The sequence below is a fragment of the Phyllostomus hastatus genome, unplaced genomic scaffold, assembly GCF_019186645.2.
Source record: "Phyllostomus hastatus isolate PE091 unplaced genomic scaffold, TTU_PhHast_1.1 phas_contig_210, whole genome shotgun sequence".
NCBI classification, from domain to species: Eukaryota; Metazoa; Chordata; class Mammalia; order Chiroptera; family Phyllostomidae; genus Phyllostomus; species Phyllostomus hastatus.
Window position 1 is genome coordinate 13,419,717 of NW_025333737.1, and position 17,306 is coordinate 13,437,022.

General features: G+C 44.5%; 2 protein-coding genes across 3 annotated transcripts in view; one reads left to right on the forward strand and one right to left on the reverse strand.

Moving 5' to 3' along the window:
• Positions 1 to 17,306, forward strand: part of PITPNC1 (phosphatidylinositol transfer protein cytoplasmic 1) — a 222,981-nt gene that overhangs the window by 190,748 nt on the left and 14,927 nt on the right. For both annotated transcript variants that reach the window (XM_045835968.1, XM_045835969.1), the window contains exons 7-8: positions 10,725 to 10,880; positions 14,411 to 14,474. In XM_045835968.1, the coding sequence (XP_045691924.1) occupies positions 10,725 to 10,880; positions 14,411 to 14,474 (220 nt within the window). The remainder of the gene's footprint in view (positions 1 to 10,724; positions 10,881 to 14,410; positions 14,475 to 17,306) is intronic.
• Positions 15,711 to 16,333, reverse strand: LOC123816773 (60S ribosomal protein L35a-like). Its single transcript, XM_045835970.1, has one exon. It carries the CDS (start codon positions 16,264 to 16,266, stop codon positions 15,934 to 15,936), a length of 333 nt encoding a protein of 110 aa, XP_045691926.1. The 5' UTR covers positions 16,267 to 16,333; the 3' UTR covers positions 15,711 to 15,933.

Here is a 17,306-nt window from a genome sequence, read left to right on the forward strand (position 1 = left end):
TTTGACTTAATAAAACTCAAGCTGTCTGTGGGCCAAACTGTACATCGTCAGCATGGATCAAGGCTGTTAATGCTTCCTAGCCTGTGTGCAAACAGCACTGCCAAGGTCAGGGTGAGCAGGACAATGCACAATGTGCATCTCCGGTGCAAAGGCAGCTGCAAACCAAGCCAGGTCCTGGCTGCCTTCCTTGATGGGAAAGAGCTTAGCTCCCTGGCTCTTAGGAGAGCTGGTGCCTGGCCTGTCTGTCACATGCTCGGCAAGGCAGGGTCCCCTCCAGGGTGTACTTCAATGACCTTACTGGTTTTGAGGTTATCATAAAAATATAAAGTCCTATCTGTTAGTGCTGAAAGGAACAGGTTAGCATTATGCAACAGACTGTTAGGGAGCCGTCTCTTGTTGCTCTGGAACTGGGAGCAAGGCTTAAAGCTGGGGATGAAAGAGTTAGGATTCCACATTCCACAGGCAGCTGCTAGTCCACCAAGGCCAGGTGCTCCCCAGGGTCAACCCAGATGGCCTTTCCCCAGGGCTCCCAGCATCCACCTCTTCCCCTTTCCCAGTGTTTATTTACAGATGGGGAGGGGCATTTCCAGAGTCATTGGGGGTGCACTTCTTGTCTATCCCCAAAGCCATGTGGAGGGAGTATTCAAAGACACTCGATTACAGAAATGAGGGTGTCTGCAAAAAAGCCAGCTATTTGCTGAGCTGCGACTCTGCAGGCCTGCCCTCTGTGCTACATCCCGTGAGACTGAAAGTTGGCCCCACTAGTTTGTAGGGGGTCAGAGATCGATGCCTGCTGTCCTGCAGGAGATTTCTGAAGGAGGGGGCTTATGGAAGGTGCCCATAGCAGGGGCTGAGGTGGAGGAGAGTGAGACTGGGAATAGGAAGGGGGCATTCCCTTGGGCCATCTTTGGGGGAAAAAAAATGAAGATAGTAATGTATTTGATAGGTTTGTTGTGAGGAGAATTCTGGGCTGTTTTCTCTGGTCCGAACCAATTCCCCATTTGTCTGACACTAAGTGGATGGGTTTCCAGCAGTTTCATTCTGACACTGTCTACCTGGAGCTAACATTAGGTCCCCCAAGTTAAAGGGCTCAGTCCCACAAGACCGCTTCACTTGAGATGCCACTCACAAGTCCCAAACCACCCATCCAACTAACCAGGGGTTTCCAACACAGGCTCTGGTTCACAGCAAGCACTTCATAAACACTAGGTAGTATGATTATTTGTCCCTCCCATCTTTTCTCTGATCATCTTTCTTGGAGTCCTCTCCCCACCCCCCTTTATTTATTGGTTTTAGATAGAGAGGAAAGCCGAGAGAGAGAGAAACATCGATTTGTTGCTCCACCTATTTATGCATTCGCTGGATGCTCCTTGCATGTGCCCTGTTGAGATCAAACCTGCAACTCTGTGGCGTGCTGGAATGATGCTGTAACCAGCCAAGCTACCTAGCCAGAGCTTGGGGTTCTCTCTCTCTCTCTTTAAAGATTTTACTTATTTATTTTTTTTATAGAGTAGGGAAAAGAGGGAGGGAAACATCAATGCAGCAAATCTCAAAGCATGTGCCTCAACTGGGAATTGAACCCACAGCCTTTCACTTTGCAGGCTGACACCCAACCAACTAAGCCACACCAGTAGAGGCTTAGGGTTCTCTTGATTTAATCTCCCTAGTCTCTAAAAGCCATCAGAAGTGGTCATCCTCAGAGCTCAGGACTGCTGACCATTAAATTGTTTTGTGTTTTATGATCCAATTTCCCTTCCTCGTGCTCCCTGTTCTCCAACTATGGAGTTTTGAGTTTTCCTGGCACTGAATTACTGTAACTGAGAAGGGCTCAGAACACACACCGAAGCAATCCCCCCACCACGACCACCCTTTGTCTGCCTTTCTACATGTCCGACGCAGCTTAGGAGTCAAGCTCCTTTAAGAGAAGTGCTTTGCCGACAAATAGCCCGAGCCACTCACTGCTTGTGGTACACTGTAGTGCCCGGAGCTGCCCCATAAAAAACAGCACTTTAGGTATCAACTGCTAACAAAGCAGGAATTGGCTGCTTCTGGCTACAATTTGCATTTAGGGGTTTTTGTGGGGGATTTTTTTTAAGCTGATGCATAGCAGTTGACCTTTTAAGTAAAGTTTTAGGTCAGTTCTCAAGCATACTCTGAAAGGTCCTTAGTTCTGTTTCTTTGGGGGTTTTTTTCTTTTTCTTTTAAGATTAATTTTTTTCTCCTTTTTTAAATTGTTGTTAAAGTACAGTTGTATCCTTTTCCCTGCCCCACCCATCCCCACCTCCCACCCTTGATCCTACCCCCTTTGGCTTTGTTCATGTGTCCTTTGTACATGTTCCTTGACAACCCTTCCCCCTTCTCTCCATTACCCCTTCCCACCTCCCCACTGGTTACTGTCAGGTGGTTCTTTATTTCAATGTCTCTGGTTGTATTTTGCTTGCTTGTTTGTTTTCTTGATTAGGTTCCACTTATTGGTGAGATCATATGGTATTTGTCTTTCACTGCTTGGCTTATTTCACTTAGCATAATGTTCCCCAGTTCCATCCATGCTGTCACTAAGGGTAGGCGCTCCTTTCTTTCTGCTGCATAGCATTCCATTGTGTAAATGTACCACAGTTTTTTGATCCATTCATTTACTGATGGGCACTTAGGTTGCTTCCAACACTTGGTATTATAAATTGTGCTGCTATGAACGTTGGGGTGCATAGGTTCTTTTGAATTGATGTTTCAGGATTCTTAGGGTATAATCCCAACAGTGGAATTGCTGGGTCGAAAGACAGTTCCATTTTTAGTTTTCTGAGGAAATTCCATACTGTTTTGCACAGAGTCTGCACCAGTCTGCATTCCCACCAACAATGTACTAGGGTTCCCCTTTCTCCACAACCTCGCCAGCACTTCTTGTCTGTTTATTTGTTTATGATGGCCATTCTCACCAGTGTGAAGTAGTATCTCGTTGTGGTTTTAATTTGCATCTCTGATGACTCATGATGCTGAACATGCTTTCATGTGTCTCTGGGCCCTCTGTGTGTCCTCCTTGGAGAAGTGTCTGTTCAGGTCCTTTGCTCATTTTTTTTTCACCGTTTTCTTTTATTATTATTTTTAAATTTTAATTGTTGTTCAAGTACAGTTTTCTGTCTTTTACTCCCATCCCAGCCCACCCCCCGCCTTTTTGCCCATTTTTTAATTGAGTTGTTTGTCTTCCTGAAGTGGAGTCATGTGAGTTTTTTTAATACAGTTTGGAGATCAAACCCTTGTCTGAGGTATCATTTGCAAATATATTTTCCCATGCAGTTGGTTCCCTTTTCATTTTGCTGATGTTTTCTTTAGCCATGCAGAAGCTTTTTAATTTGATGAAGTCCCATTTGTTTATTCTTTCCTTTATATCCCTTGCTCTATCAGTGAAAATATTGCTGCGTGGAATATCTGAGATTTTCCTGCCTCTGTTCTCCTCCAGGACTTTTATGGTGTCATGACTTATATTTAAGTCTTTTATCCATCTTGGGTTTATTTTTGTGTATGATGTAAGTTGGTAGTCGAGTTTCATTCTTTTGCATGTAGCTATCTGGATCTCCCAACACCATTTGTTGAAGAGGCTATTTTTACTCCATTTTATGCTTCTGCCCCCTTTATCAAATTGATCATCGAGACTTGGGTTTATTTCTGGGCTTTCTATTCTGTCCCATTGGTCTATGTGTCTGTTCTTATGCCAGTACTGGACTGTTTTGATTACCGTGGCCTTGTAATATAGTTTGATGTCAGATATTGTGATCTCCCAAAATTGCTATGTAGTTTGTTTGTTTTTTTAACAGCATTATTGAGATACTGTTAACATACCATACAATTCCCATTTGAAGTATGGAATTCAGTGGATTTTAGTATATTCATAGACATATACATGCAACCATCACTACCATCGGATTTAAAACATGTTCATCACCCCTAAAAGAGACTCTGAATGCCTTAGCTGTGCCCGCTTCCCATCCCCTCCTCCCCCTTTACCTCACCCCAGCTCCAGGCAACCACTAATTTTTCTCTCTGTAGATTCCTCTGTTCTGGACATTTTGTGTAAAAGGGATCCTTTAATATGTGGTCTGTTGGGACTAACTTCTTTGAAAGCTCCTTATTTTTTATGTGTATCCCTTTTAGGGTTCAAATTCAAGAAATTTTGGTCTAAACTCAGGCCTAAATTTTACCTGGTTGAAATGGCCATCCTTTGGAAGGAATGAGAAAATAATATCTGTAATACCTTGTAGTCTTCAAGAAAACTCCCAGAATGCAAGGGGAAAAATCGGACATGTGTTTTTAGTTCATTCCTATTTTAGGGCCGAGCATTATATTATAGTTATATAACATAGCACTTCCTAGCCAGTTACTACTTGGCCCTTTTTCATTTCACATTTATCAAAACCTTCTAATTTCAATTAACAGGGCAAGCCCCTGTTGGATATGGTCCTTTGTGGTTCAAATTGAAAGCGTAATTAATCATGGAGACTTGATATCTCAGTGAAAGTTAGCCAATAATATTCCATGTGAGATGGATGCACACTCCAGCCCACTCCAGGATCTCCTGAGGGCTTCTCCTTGTACTTCCCAGGTGTGAGACTGATTCTCACAAACACTGGGGCAGTTTCACCTGGGCTGCATTAAGGAAGAAGCCCTAGTGTGTCATCTTTGTTCTGCTCTGTCCAAGTGCAAGACAGATGAGGCCTGAAGGTGTGCTTGACCTTGAGGAAGCCTTCTAAAGAAGATGTGCCTGCACAGAAGGGGTAGCCTGTGAGGCCCATCTGGCCCCGGGGAGACAGTCCTGGCACCAGCTCACCTTCCTCCATACAGATGGGCTTGGACTACAAAGGTCCGATTTGCCATCTGCCACGCCTAGGGAGTGCCAGCAGGATCTGGCATCCAAGCTCTCATTGTGGACGAATTTAGAAGCCCCCAGCCAGAAGAGCCTGCAGCCTGCCACAGTCCCAGCCAGCCAGCTGCTGGGCAGAGCCCTCAGGCCCGAGCGTTACTTTTAGAGCATTTGGCATCACCCCGTGGACCCAGCTGCAGCTGGGTAACGTGAGGTTCAGTGCTCTGTGACCGAGTAAGTCAGCTGTGACCAAGTCCAACCCCCCAGTACCTGAGAGTGTGACCTTATTTGGAATTAGGTCTTCACAGAGATGATCCAGTTAAAGCGAGGTTGAGAGGACCCTTATTCAGTATGAGTGGTGTCCTTATAAAAGGGAGAAAGTTAGACAGAGATTGATGTGCACAGAGGGAAGACGATGTGAGGACATGCAGGGAGAATGCCATGTGACTGGGGTGTGCATCTATGTGCCAAGGAATACCAAAACTGCCGCCAAACCCGAACCACCAGAAGTAGGCAGAAAGGCATGGCACAAAGTATTTATAGCTCTCCGAGGGAGCCAGCTCTGCCCACATCTGGGTCTCAGGCTTCTGCCTGCAGACTGGTGAGACAACACATTTCTGTTGTTGGGGACACCCAGTTGGTGGCAGGTTGTTACTGCAGCCCTAGGAGTCTAATACCGCTTCCCCATTGGGGGAGAGAGCCCTGTCCAGCTTGGAAGGTGAGTGGAAGGAGAGGATTGCACTTGTCTGTGTGTAGCTCTCAAGTCTTCAAGAGGAAAGCTTTTAAGAAACCCCTAAGATGCTCACAGCCTATCTGATCCATCGTGCTGCTGGGAGGTAGCTGCCCGGGGTGTCCACCCACCAGGGAGGCTCCCAGGTGGCTCCTGCAGATGCCACCGTGTGGTCCCGGACCCTCCGTGGAATCGGTAAAATCACTTCCCTGAGGGAGCAGCCTACAGTAGGGCGATGTCTTTGCTCTCTGCTTCATCATCCTGGAACTTGTCACTGGAACATAAGACAGAGATGGAAAGGAGTTGGTTCTGAGACTGGAGATGCTCAACTTGTCCTTGGCCCAGGACCTGTCATAACGTCCAACAAGCAAAAACCCTTGTCTCGGTATTTCTGCCACCACCGTTCTTATGGACACGGACAGGTGACAGCTTCTGGAAAATGCAAGCGCCCACCAGCCTTTCACTGACACAAGGACGCCTGCATGGTGGTTGGCAGTCATGTTTTCATGGGTGCTTGTCAGCATTTTTCTGTGCACTGGACCAGGGGATAACCACAAAGTAATAATCACCCTACAGCACTTTCGGATGTTCCTGCTGCCTTCGTTTGAGGAGCTTAATGAGATCTGAGGAAATTACATTACAGTGTCTCTGAAGGATGTTTCTGTATCACATGCTCTTATCTCTCTGGCACGTCTTCTGGGTTGTCAGACGCCATCTATCAGGTGTTGGACTGGAGACATCGCCCACATTATCCAATTTAAGCCCGGCAACAACCCCACAAGGGAGTTAGAATGGACACCATCCTGTCCACGGGGTATAAGGTTTGGGAGCCCAGGTCTGGGAGTCAGGCGGCGCTGAGCTTAAATTCTGGAGGACTGTGGACAAGTCAGTGATCAGCTGAGGTCCAGGGTTCTCATCTGGAACATGGGGGCAATGCTGTATCTTACAGCAGTGGCTTACCCTTGGCCATACGTGAGGTCACATGGGGAACTTTCAATAAGCTGGATGGCCAAACCTCACCAAGGCCAATTATATCAGAAGCACGGGGGTGAGGGTTCACCTCGCTCCTCATCCCCAGGGGTTTCTCTCATGGTTCTGGGGGCCAGAAGCCCTACATCAAGGTGAGGCTCCAGAGGAGGATTCTTTCCTGCCTCTTCCAGCTCCTGGTGGCTCCAGGAGTTCCTTGGTTTGTGGCTGCCCTTCAGTCTCTGCCTCGGATTTCCTGTGGCCTCTTCTCTGTGTCTTTTCCATTTCTGTTTCTTATCAGGACACTTGTCATGGTATTTAAGGCCCACCCTCTTAATCTAGGATTATCTCATTCGAGATCTTTAGCCTCATTACATCTGCAAAGACCTTTTTTCCCCAGATGAGTTCACATCCAGAGGTCCCGGCGGTGAGGACCAGGACATACCTTTTGAGGGGTCACCAGGTAATCCACTACAGAGAACTTTCACTGTATTTTCTGATTGCACTGGGTTGGGACCCAGGAGTTTCAAGGTGTGTAATCTCTTAATCACACTGAAGTCAAACTTTGTGTCCTTTTAAAATAGGCCAAATCCTAAAACCAAAATGTGGGCAGGTCCAGGCAATTTTTAGCATCAGAGATGAAGGTGGAGGCTTATAAACCTCATTTTAAAATAAACCTGCACATGAAAGTTTAAAACGTAAAACAACCCAGTTCTTTTGTAAAGAACAACATGAGTGATGTAACAGAGTTTAAATCAGGACCAAAATATTGTAACAGCTGCAGAAACACAAACCAGAAATTTAAAAATAAAAAAATTTCAAAGTTTTTAAGAAATGTCAACTGATATGTAAATGGACAGTGTAGACATTTATATTCACAAGATCAAGTGAGAAAATGAGAGTGGAAAATGATTTTGGGAGGAATAGGTTGTGGGGTGGGGGTTGGGGGGAGGGACGGGGGAGACGGGGGCCCAAATGGGGAACAGGAGAAAAGCCTGAGGCCAGAATATTTGAGATAAGACCCAGGGGTTAGATTTTCGGTTTCCTCATCTTCATTCACAGGCATTCAGTTGGAAGTTCATTTCTGATCTTGGATTTTGATTAAAGGAGTCCTCTAGTCCTCCCTCCCCTCCCTCTGGCTCTTTGAAAGTGAGTCCCTAATTATAGGCCCCATCTGAGATTTCCTAGATAAAATCAGCTGCTATAGATATGACACCAGACTTGCAAAGAATCAGCACACTGTTGCCATAAAAAGCCCAATTGTTAATTGCTTCTTTGGCATCTGGCTATAACAAAAAACACCCTCTCCCTGTTTCGTATTAAAAGTAAATGTAGTGGAAAGAACATTGGGCTAGAATCAGGAGAAGCCGAAATTCTAGTCCCGGACCTGTTACCAAGCGCCTGTGGTTTGGGGCAAAATATTTCACTTCCCCTTGGGTTTCAGTGCCCTTATCCATAAAACTGAGGACATGAAACTGAATTGTCACTTTGATTTTAAAAGTCCTATTCTACATCTTGAAAATACAGTGCACTTCTCATTTCCATCTAGCCTTTCTCTAAAACCTTCCTTCGCAATAGCCTACTATGGTTTTATAATTTTGTGGTGCAATCAGGAACCACACAGATATAAGCATCTACATAATTTCCACTGTGCAGACAGTACCTTTCCAGTCTCATTCGGAACTGAAATTTGCTACAAGGCCCCACAGTTCGTAGCTGCTTTGGAAATGTGATCTACCAGTGTTCCACGCTTGGTATTACAGAGTCTCACTTTGTTCTTAAGAAGTCTGGAACATACATTAGTGTGGCCTGAACTGACACCGTGTCCCTTCTGCCACACTGCATTGGTCAAAACAAGTCAAAGGCCAGCCTAGATTCAGGGGGAGGACAAATAGCCCCCACCCCTTGGTAAGAGGAAGAGCATGCTGGCAAAACGAGGGAAGGAGTTGGCAGTGACCATCTTTGGAGATTATCTACTATATCCCTGGTGATACATCTCTTGGCTTATTGGTTGTCTCTTTTTATTCTTAATGGTATTATGTGGTAGAGAAGCACAGGGCAGGCAAGAATTAGTCTCATGGCATTAAACATCAAAGCTTTTACTACAAACTCCAGGGTGCTTTGGACTGTAGGATTGGACACGTTACTCAAAGTCTTCACTGACCATCTGGGGAAGCACAGTCATGGTTTACGTTGATGGAAGACTTGCTGTGGGCCAGACCCTATGCTTGTGCCATTTCCATGTACCATGTAATGAAAATATCATAACCTTTCCAGGCCTGTGCATATAATTTCAGAGGCAGTTTCAGGGTTGGTTCAGGTGATAAAAAAGACAGCACGGCCAAGTCGATACCAAAGAATCAAAAATGCCACCCACGTTCAGGATCAACAGCCCTTCCCTTCACAGAAGCACTGCATTGGAGTATTTACTATGCATCCTGTTTTCTTTTCCCCACTTCTAGAATCTCTTTTGTTGGTTTCTTATTCCATTAATTATATATCTCTCCCACTCTGGTCCCTGTCAACACCCGGGCCCACCATTCTCCTGCAACTGATGCAAATCAAGAGGGACCCTGGGGGAAGGACAGGGAACAGACACCATCCAGCTACAGTAGCATAATCAGGAAAATATAATTAAAAAAAAGAGAGATTACCCAAGTAGAGTTGAGTCTGTTCTCTGCATGGAGGGAAGTTCTCTGCAACCCCACACAGACCATACACACAGCTGAGGCCCTTTCACGCCCCTCAGGACAGAGAAGTCGGGTGGAGAGAGAGCATACTGTGTAACTCCTGGTTCCGCACGGGGCCCACACTGTGCATTTGGTAGATGTGTGCTTAGGATAATGACTGTTCTATCACTTTATGTAGCAAACCCAGAGCCAGTGAACACACTGAAAAATCCCCCTGCGGTGGCATGTAGCATTTTTCATTGTGGTTATGTCTTTTTCTCAGTTTTATTGATACAAGATTTACATACCATAGAGTTCAGCCATTTTAAAGTGTTCAGTTCCATGGATGTTAACACACTTGTAGGGCTTTGAGCCGTCACCTTAAATCTAAGTTTAAAACATTTTTATCACCCCCAAAAGAAACTTTGTTCCCATAGCAGTCATTCCCGACATGGACCCCAGCTCCTGGGGTCCACAGCATTATGGATGAGATGAGACAAATTCACACAGACTACCTGTGGAGGAAAAGGGACGGCACAGCCATTCTCTCAAGGGGAGGGTGCCTTGACCCTTGCCTTGACAGGCTTTTATTGGGTTCAATTTGCACAGGAATACAGGGTGTATACATAAAGCTCATCAGTCATTGTCAGACAGAAATGATGAAACAATAGATAACATTCAAAGAACTCTGAGGGCTTATTCTGAGTCAGGGTCAGGTAGTTAAAAGGCCATAAAACTTTGGGGAACAAACACTTCCTGCTTGGAGCCTTATCATTTAAATTGAGGGTATTAGCAAAGTAGGTTTCATAGGATTTTATGCATTCTTTCTTAGACCTGATTGCCTAAGGAACCCACCCTTTCCAGCACAGGGCTGCACCCACCTCCAGCATTGTTTCAGACTTAAGGCATTGTTTCAGGCTTACGTCAGGCAGGGGAAGTAAGGCAGCCAAGGGATTAGGAGAGTTCTTGCAGACAGAATGAGGACTCAGGCTATGTCAAAGCTGAGGGGTGAGGGTCCATCACCCCTTTTCTATAGCCCCCCCAAGTCCTTCCCTGACAGCTCCTTCATGACCATGCCTGTCTTAGGTCGTCCCTCCCTTGAGGAATCTTACCCGTCATTGGCTAACCAGTCATCCACCTGCCTGGGGCCAAGCAGGGTGAAGAGAAAGGAGGCAGAGGTGGTGCCCCTACAAGGAAGATAAGCTTTGCTTTCCTAAGTGGCTTATGGTCCCAAGGTCCTTTACTCAGCCTTAGCCACAGGGGATTACAGTTCCCAGGCAGTTCCCAACAGATTCCCTCTACCATCCCCTTCCCCTGGCCTTAGGCCACCAGCCTACTTTGTTTCTCCTGGATTTGCCTATTTTGGATATTTCATATAAATGGATTTATACCTTGTGACCTTTGTTGAATGGCTTTTTTCACTTAGTTTTACTTATTCACTTCTCTTATGTCATATAAATGACAGTTGAACTTTTAAGTTGCCATTTCTTTGGTATATTTTTTCCAGGATCCTAAACACTTCAAGTCAGAGAAGACAGGACGGGGACATTTAAGGGAAGGCTGGAGAGACAGTCATCAGCCTATCATGTGCTCCTACAAGCTGGTGACCGTAAAGTTTGAGGTCTGGGGGCTTCAGACCAGAGTGGAACAGTTTGTACACAAGGTAAGTGAGCCAACAGCGACTCCTGAGCTGTGGACAGTGTAACCATCTTTATGGTAAACTGGAGTGAGTGATGTTCAGCAGACGCACAAATGCTGAGCCAACCTGAAGTAACTACATGCAGACAACCCTGTTTTCATGAAAATACCTTTTACATGTAGGTTTAATTTCCTTCCACTGATAGACGTATTACACTACACCTCCTCTTCTGTGACCTCCATGTCTGCTGGGTGAGTGTATTCGGGAAATTGGGTGTTCAAAACATACTTCTCCCATATGGAAGCAACCCCAGTGCCCATCAACAGACAAGTGGATAAAAAAGTTATAGTACACATATAAACAATGGAATATTTTTACTCAGCCATAAAAAAAAATGAAGTCATACCATTTGCAATAGCATGGGTGGACCTGGATGGTATGATGCTAAGTGAAATAAGCCAGATAAAGACAAATATGATTTCACTTATATGTGGAATCTAATGAACAAAATAAATGAATAAACAAAATAGAAACAGACTTCGAGACACAGAGACCAGACTGATGGTTGCCAGAAGAGAGAGGGCTTAGGAGGCTTGGTAAAAGGGATTACAAAGTGCAAATTGGGCCCTGGCTGGTGTGGCTCAGTGGATTGAATGCTGGCCTGCAAACCAAAGGGTCACCAGTTCGATTCACAGCCAAGTCACATGCCTGGGTTTCAGACAGGGTCCCCAGTAGGGGGCTCACAAAAGGCAAACACACATTGATGTTTCTCTTCCCTCTTTCTCCCTCCCTCCCCCTCTCTCTAGAAATAAATAAAATCTTTAAAAAAGAAATTTTTTTAAAGAAGTACAAATTGGTAGTTACAAAATAGTCAAGGGGTGTAAAGTACAGCATAGGGGATATAGTCAATTATGTTGCAATGACTATGTACAGTACCAGGTGGGTACTGGAAATACCGGGGACCACTTCATAAAGTATATGATTGTCTAACCACTATGCTGTGCACATGAAACTAGTACAAAATAATGTAGAATGTAAACTGTAATCAAAAAGTAAAATTTAAAAAAAATATATATTTCTCCCTTTGGCATGGGGCTAATCTAGTTCCAGGCATTGGGTTCCACGGAGAGGCCCGGGGTGTATCTGTGTGTGCAGTCCGCAGGGATAATTCTCACCCAGAAGGTCCTGCAGATGTAGGCCCCTAAGGTAGAAGATGCCCTAAGGAGCAGAATAAGAAATCCCAGTAGTCCCATTAGATTGTGCACAGCAGAATTTCTGCTCTTACAGTAATTCTGTCACCAAAGGATTGGTAACAGTCTCAAAACACAGATTTCAGTTGTATAACCACTTTGGCTGACATGTTAATTTTGCAGCAAGAATTCACTTGGTAATTATTTAAGTTTGTTAGGGGTTTCTAACATGACTTCTGACCTCATAGGAAAAAAAAATTTGCAGTGTTGAGTACTGCCCTTTGTAACTCCTTCCAGTTCCATAAAAATAAATTCTACCCAAGTTGTCTCTGCATTCCACATAGGCTGGATATCTGTTTATTTTTCCACTTAAAAACTGATTAAAAAATAGCCTTCTGAAATTCTTTTGGAGGCATTGGAATTTAACCTTAATGTGCTGAACTTTTTGTTACTTAGATGTATTTGTCTATGGGGAGAGGGGGCAACTGACAATAAAATAGGGCTGCCAGTTAGCAATAAAATGTATAAATCTTGAATTTAGCTCCAAGAAATAGATGAACTTGGGCTCATGATAATAGCAGACTCTGGAACAGAGAAATGTGCCGATCTTCTGCTGAGCTCCAGAGCCATGCTGCCCACCCAGAGGTGGGAGCTGAGTGAGACACAGAGAAATCAAGTCCTGGGACCTCCTGTTGTCCTTCTGCGTCCAACTGTTTAGCAGGGACAGATGGTCAGAGTAAATATTTTCCAGCCTCAGTTCTAAGTCTGTCTCAGGCTCTGCCTTCCTTGACTTCCTACATTCCCCTGCCCCCCTTTTTTTTTAACCACAGATCATCTCTTACTAGGGCCACTCCCATAGTGCATTTTATTATTTCCTTCTCCTACAAAGCATATTTAGATTGCCACAAGGCTCATTGTGTTTCTTTTCTCACGGGTGACTGACTAGCTTTGAGAATCTCTTTCTTTAAAGTACTGGTAACAATTACGCTGTAGTCATAGGCATCCCCATTGTCCGTTTCCAAATATAATGAAGTGTTGTCGACACCCCCACAGCACACCTGCTCTGGCCCATGAGTTGCTAATGAGTTTCCGAGGCTAGCATTTGCATGGGCGCCTTTCTCTAAACACCTTTGTTTTTTAAGAATCTTTTCACAGTTGAGGGGAAAAAATGTTGGAAAGCGAGCCATTAGCACATTATTGAATCCTTGTTTCCAAGCAGACAGCTGTGTTGTGCTTAATGTAATAGAGTATATTTACTGATGCCTCGATGCTGTTCTTTTGATTTCCATGAATTTGACACACTCAGCACTCAAGTGCATGCAGCCTCGTGTTGTTTCTTATTTTCTTGATGTGTTTCCTCCTTAAGCCTCACTAGATAGCCAGAGTCCTGGGCTAATAAACACTTTACTATAAATGCTTCCCTCGTCTCTGCAAAATCACCAAATTAAAATCCTTCATTTATTGATACATGCTGGAACCTTGCATGAGAGATTTTTGACAATTGATTTGTTTGATAGGAAGGAAGGAATGTTGTGTGAGTATCCAAGAAAAGTAAAAAGGCGTATTTACGGAGGACCAAAATAAAAGAGTACCATGAAATAAAAGCACATGAACAGGGTTACACATACACAAACTATATCTATAAATGTTTTCTTTGTCCACTGTTGTCATCATGCGACACCATCAGAAATAGTCTCATTCCTTTTGTCCTCAGTCAGGCTTCTCACTGCTACCGTGTTCTGTTCTAGTTCGGGTCTCTTCTTCCATCTCTTACAGTCATAGTTGACTGCATGTGCTTCTTCCCCGCTTCTGTTTCGTGACAGCCTGGAAAGTCAAGCCTAGAAAGGTATTTGCTCATCTGGTATCCCACCCCTCAGTCATTTAAAGAAAACTAACCAATATTTAAGATACTTCACCAGAGAAGCAAGACCGTTAAGTGCTCTTTACTGAGAAGTGACTTGGTGCCCAGAAAAGGTTCCTGACTTCTAACATTTATGACCCCCTGGCACCAGTGAGACACACCCTTCTACAAGTGAAAAGTAGAACTTGTTTTATGCAAAGACAAACAAAAGGAAAAACTTCAAGGTGATTAGCCTGGAGATTCATTCCGATCATTGCTGAGACTGCCAAGTCGTTTGTGCACACCTCCAGCCCAACCTTCAAGTAAGATGGACATTAATTTACACCAAGGGCTTGCACGCCACGCAAAGGGCTGAGGGTAAACAGGTGCACTATCTGTGCAATTGTCATCCCATAGGGACAGAGGGATGGAGAGATTTGTAATTAGAATTGGGAACGATCTATGTTCCTGATAGTTTTCATTAAACATGGTATTATTTCAACATCCTTCTTTTCCTGTTGTAGGTTGTCCGAGATATTCTGCTGATTGGACATAGACAGGCCTTTGCATGGGTTGATGAGTGGTATGGTAAGTCAACTTCCCCGGATAACTTGTAGAACAATTTCATAACAGGCTGACTTGGGATTTCAGTCCATCTAGCTTCCTACACTACTTAGAAAAGCAAGAACGAAGGCAGGGCTACTGCATCCTGCATTGGAAATAGCACTGTTCATGGAACATAATGAAGAAAAATGTAATGAGAGAAGCTTGGTCTAAAATAGCTCTAGTACTTAGCTGTTTACTAAGTAGGACCTCAGGATGTTTGATGTTTGCATTCTTGACTTGCATACAGGACTCCATAAATCTCTGTTGGATGGGTTTCAATCCCATCCTAATTTATACCAAACTTCAAGATGAAAGCTGTCTCAAGCCATCATATCAAATAAAAGCCATCCTTTGATTCAGAGATCACTTGAAACCCTCCGTCAACCAAAACAAGGATTCTGTAAGAACTCAAGGGCAAAGGCAAAGGTGCCCCCTTAATCCTGAGACTATTGTTTTGGCCTTTTTACTTCTCTCTCTTTTTTTTTTTTTTACATGATTTGGGAAGAGTTAAACAAGTTCTGCACATTTCCAGTAAATGAAAGCGTTTGTGTCATCCCACGGTGGGTGGACCACCCTCTCCAGGTGCTCAGCACCATCGCTTTGTCTATGTGAATCTGCATTCCCCGGATCAGTCCTCCCCGGCTAGTGCCCTTGACTATAAATAGAAGCAAACAGACCTAATTGGCTACTTGGGTTAGAGCCGATTACCTAATGAAATGCCCTTCTCCTCAGCCTTATTTGAAGTCACACTAAATTTGTTCTGAGTGTCACCTCAATTGCATTTGGGGGCTTTTCTGTCCTCGTTTCACCAGTTCCCTTCCTCTTCTGAACAGAAGGTATCGAATTGAAAGTAGAAAATAGGTTGGACTGAATGGGCAAAGACAGTAAGTGGTGGTTAGTAATGTCGTTAGCTATTTCTGAGCCACATTTTTTTTAGAAACGTGGTTCTGTAGGCCACCGGCTTTTTATATTTTGCAATTTTTCCCAGATCAGCATCTTCTGAAGAACAAATGGGTCTTCCTGGAACAGATTCTGTGGAAACCTCACCACTGTCTTGACACCCAACCCTCCCCCGCATGCTGCTCACACAGCGAGGGGCCTGCCCCGCCACACGGTCGGTCGGTCGTGCTGCCTCCCTGAGACCTGCCTGTGGCTGTGCTTCGTGAGGCAGGCAGAGGGAAGGTCTCCTGTGATTACTGCCCCTGATATTTTTTTTTATTTACTCTTTAAAATAGATTTTATTTACTTATTTGAAGGGGGGAGAGGGAGAAAAAGATGAGAACCATAGATGTGTGAGAGAAACATTCATTAGTTGGCTCCTTTGCATCTTGACCAGGAACTGAACCTGCAACCCAACCATGTCCCCCAACCCGGAATCCTTTGCTTTGCCAGAGGGCCCCAAAACAAGCCACATAGTCAGGGTTGTTATTTATCAGTAAGTTTAAATCCTGGAGGGGTACAGCATTACACGGATTCTGTGTCCAATGGCCTTAGCGGGGAGGTTGCTTCGGAATTTAGCACGAACCATACCACTGTTTCCATAAGCACGAGTTACCTTTCCCCAGATTACTCTGGTTTTGTTTGGTTTACCACCAGGAGTCACTGTGTTGTTCTTTGCTTTGTACACATAAGCGCATCTTTTTCCTAGATAGAATTCAGTTTCATCTCGAGCATAAACACCTTCAATTTTAAGAAGAGCTGTGTACTCCCTCTGGTTCCGGAGACCCCGTTTATAGCCAGCAAAAATGGCCTTGGACCACAGCCTTCCAGACATATTTGTTGTTGCAGAAGTTCTGTTCCTGGCAGGCACTGCAGGATTCAAGATGGCGAAAAAGCCTGCCCCTGACATTAAACCAACATTTCTGATTGTCCCTGCCCCACCCAGGGAGCTTTACTCAGACTCTTAGAGGGAGCACAGACCCCCAAAATAGGTTAAGGACTGGTCTGTCCCAGCTTGGACTCCTCCAAGCTCCTGGTTTCCTTACACTTAGAAAATAGCAAAAGGAGACTCAAAGAATAATAGGCTCAAACCGATTAGAAGTTTGACTAGTGAAGAGAGACCTGCAGGGCCAAATACCTGCCACTCTGAGGACCGAGAAGACACGGGGCAGTCTAGCAGACTTCTCTCTAGTGCTAGAATGCCCACACGGACTGTTAGGAAACAGCATTGCACAGGGTAGTTGGGTCCTGACCAAGAGGACAAGCCACTACAAGCCTGTTGGTCAGGAAGAACGGTTCAAGCAGAGGCCGGATCTAGAAAGAGAAAAAATGGTGGGTGGGTCGCTAGTAAGTGAACTGCTGGAGTATGAAGGATAGGGACCCACTCGGCAAGCCAAGCCTGGCGTAAGGAAGAGACTTCAATACTTTTAGTCCAAAAAAAGAAAAATCTCAAACTATTACAAAGGCCCAAAGCTAGAATAATGCGTCAAAGGAACCTGGAGGTCTCCAGTCCTAGAGACCTCACAGAGAACACCTACCTATTTACTGGGTTGGCCGAAAAGTCTGTATGGTTTTTTTCCATAAAATAAGAGACACATTTTTCATTTTCACCAATAACTTTATTGGTTTGGATATTTTGAGTATGTCAGCTCTCCCACGTGGTGTAATGTTGATTGTTCTCAGTTAATGTCTCAATTTGATCACGATCAACTTCAACTGGTCTACCTGACTATGGAGCATAGTCCAGCAAGAAATCTCCAGCATGAAACTTTGTAAACCACTTTCAGCACATTCATTTGGTCACAGCACCTTCTCCATATATTGCACAAGGCTTTTGCATTTCAGTTGCATTTTTACCTTTCTTAAAATAATAAA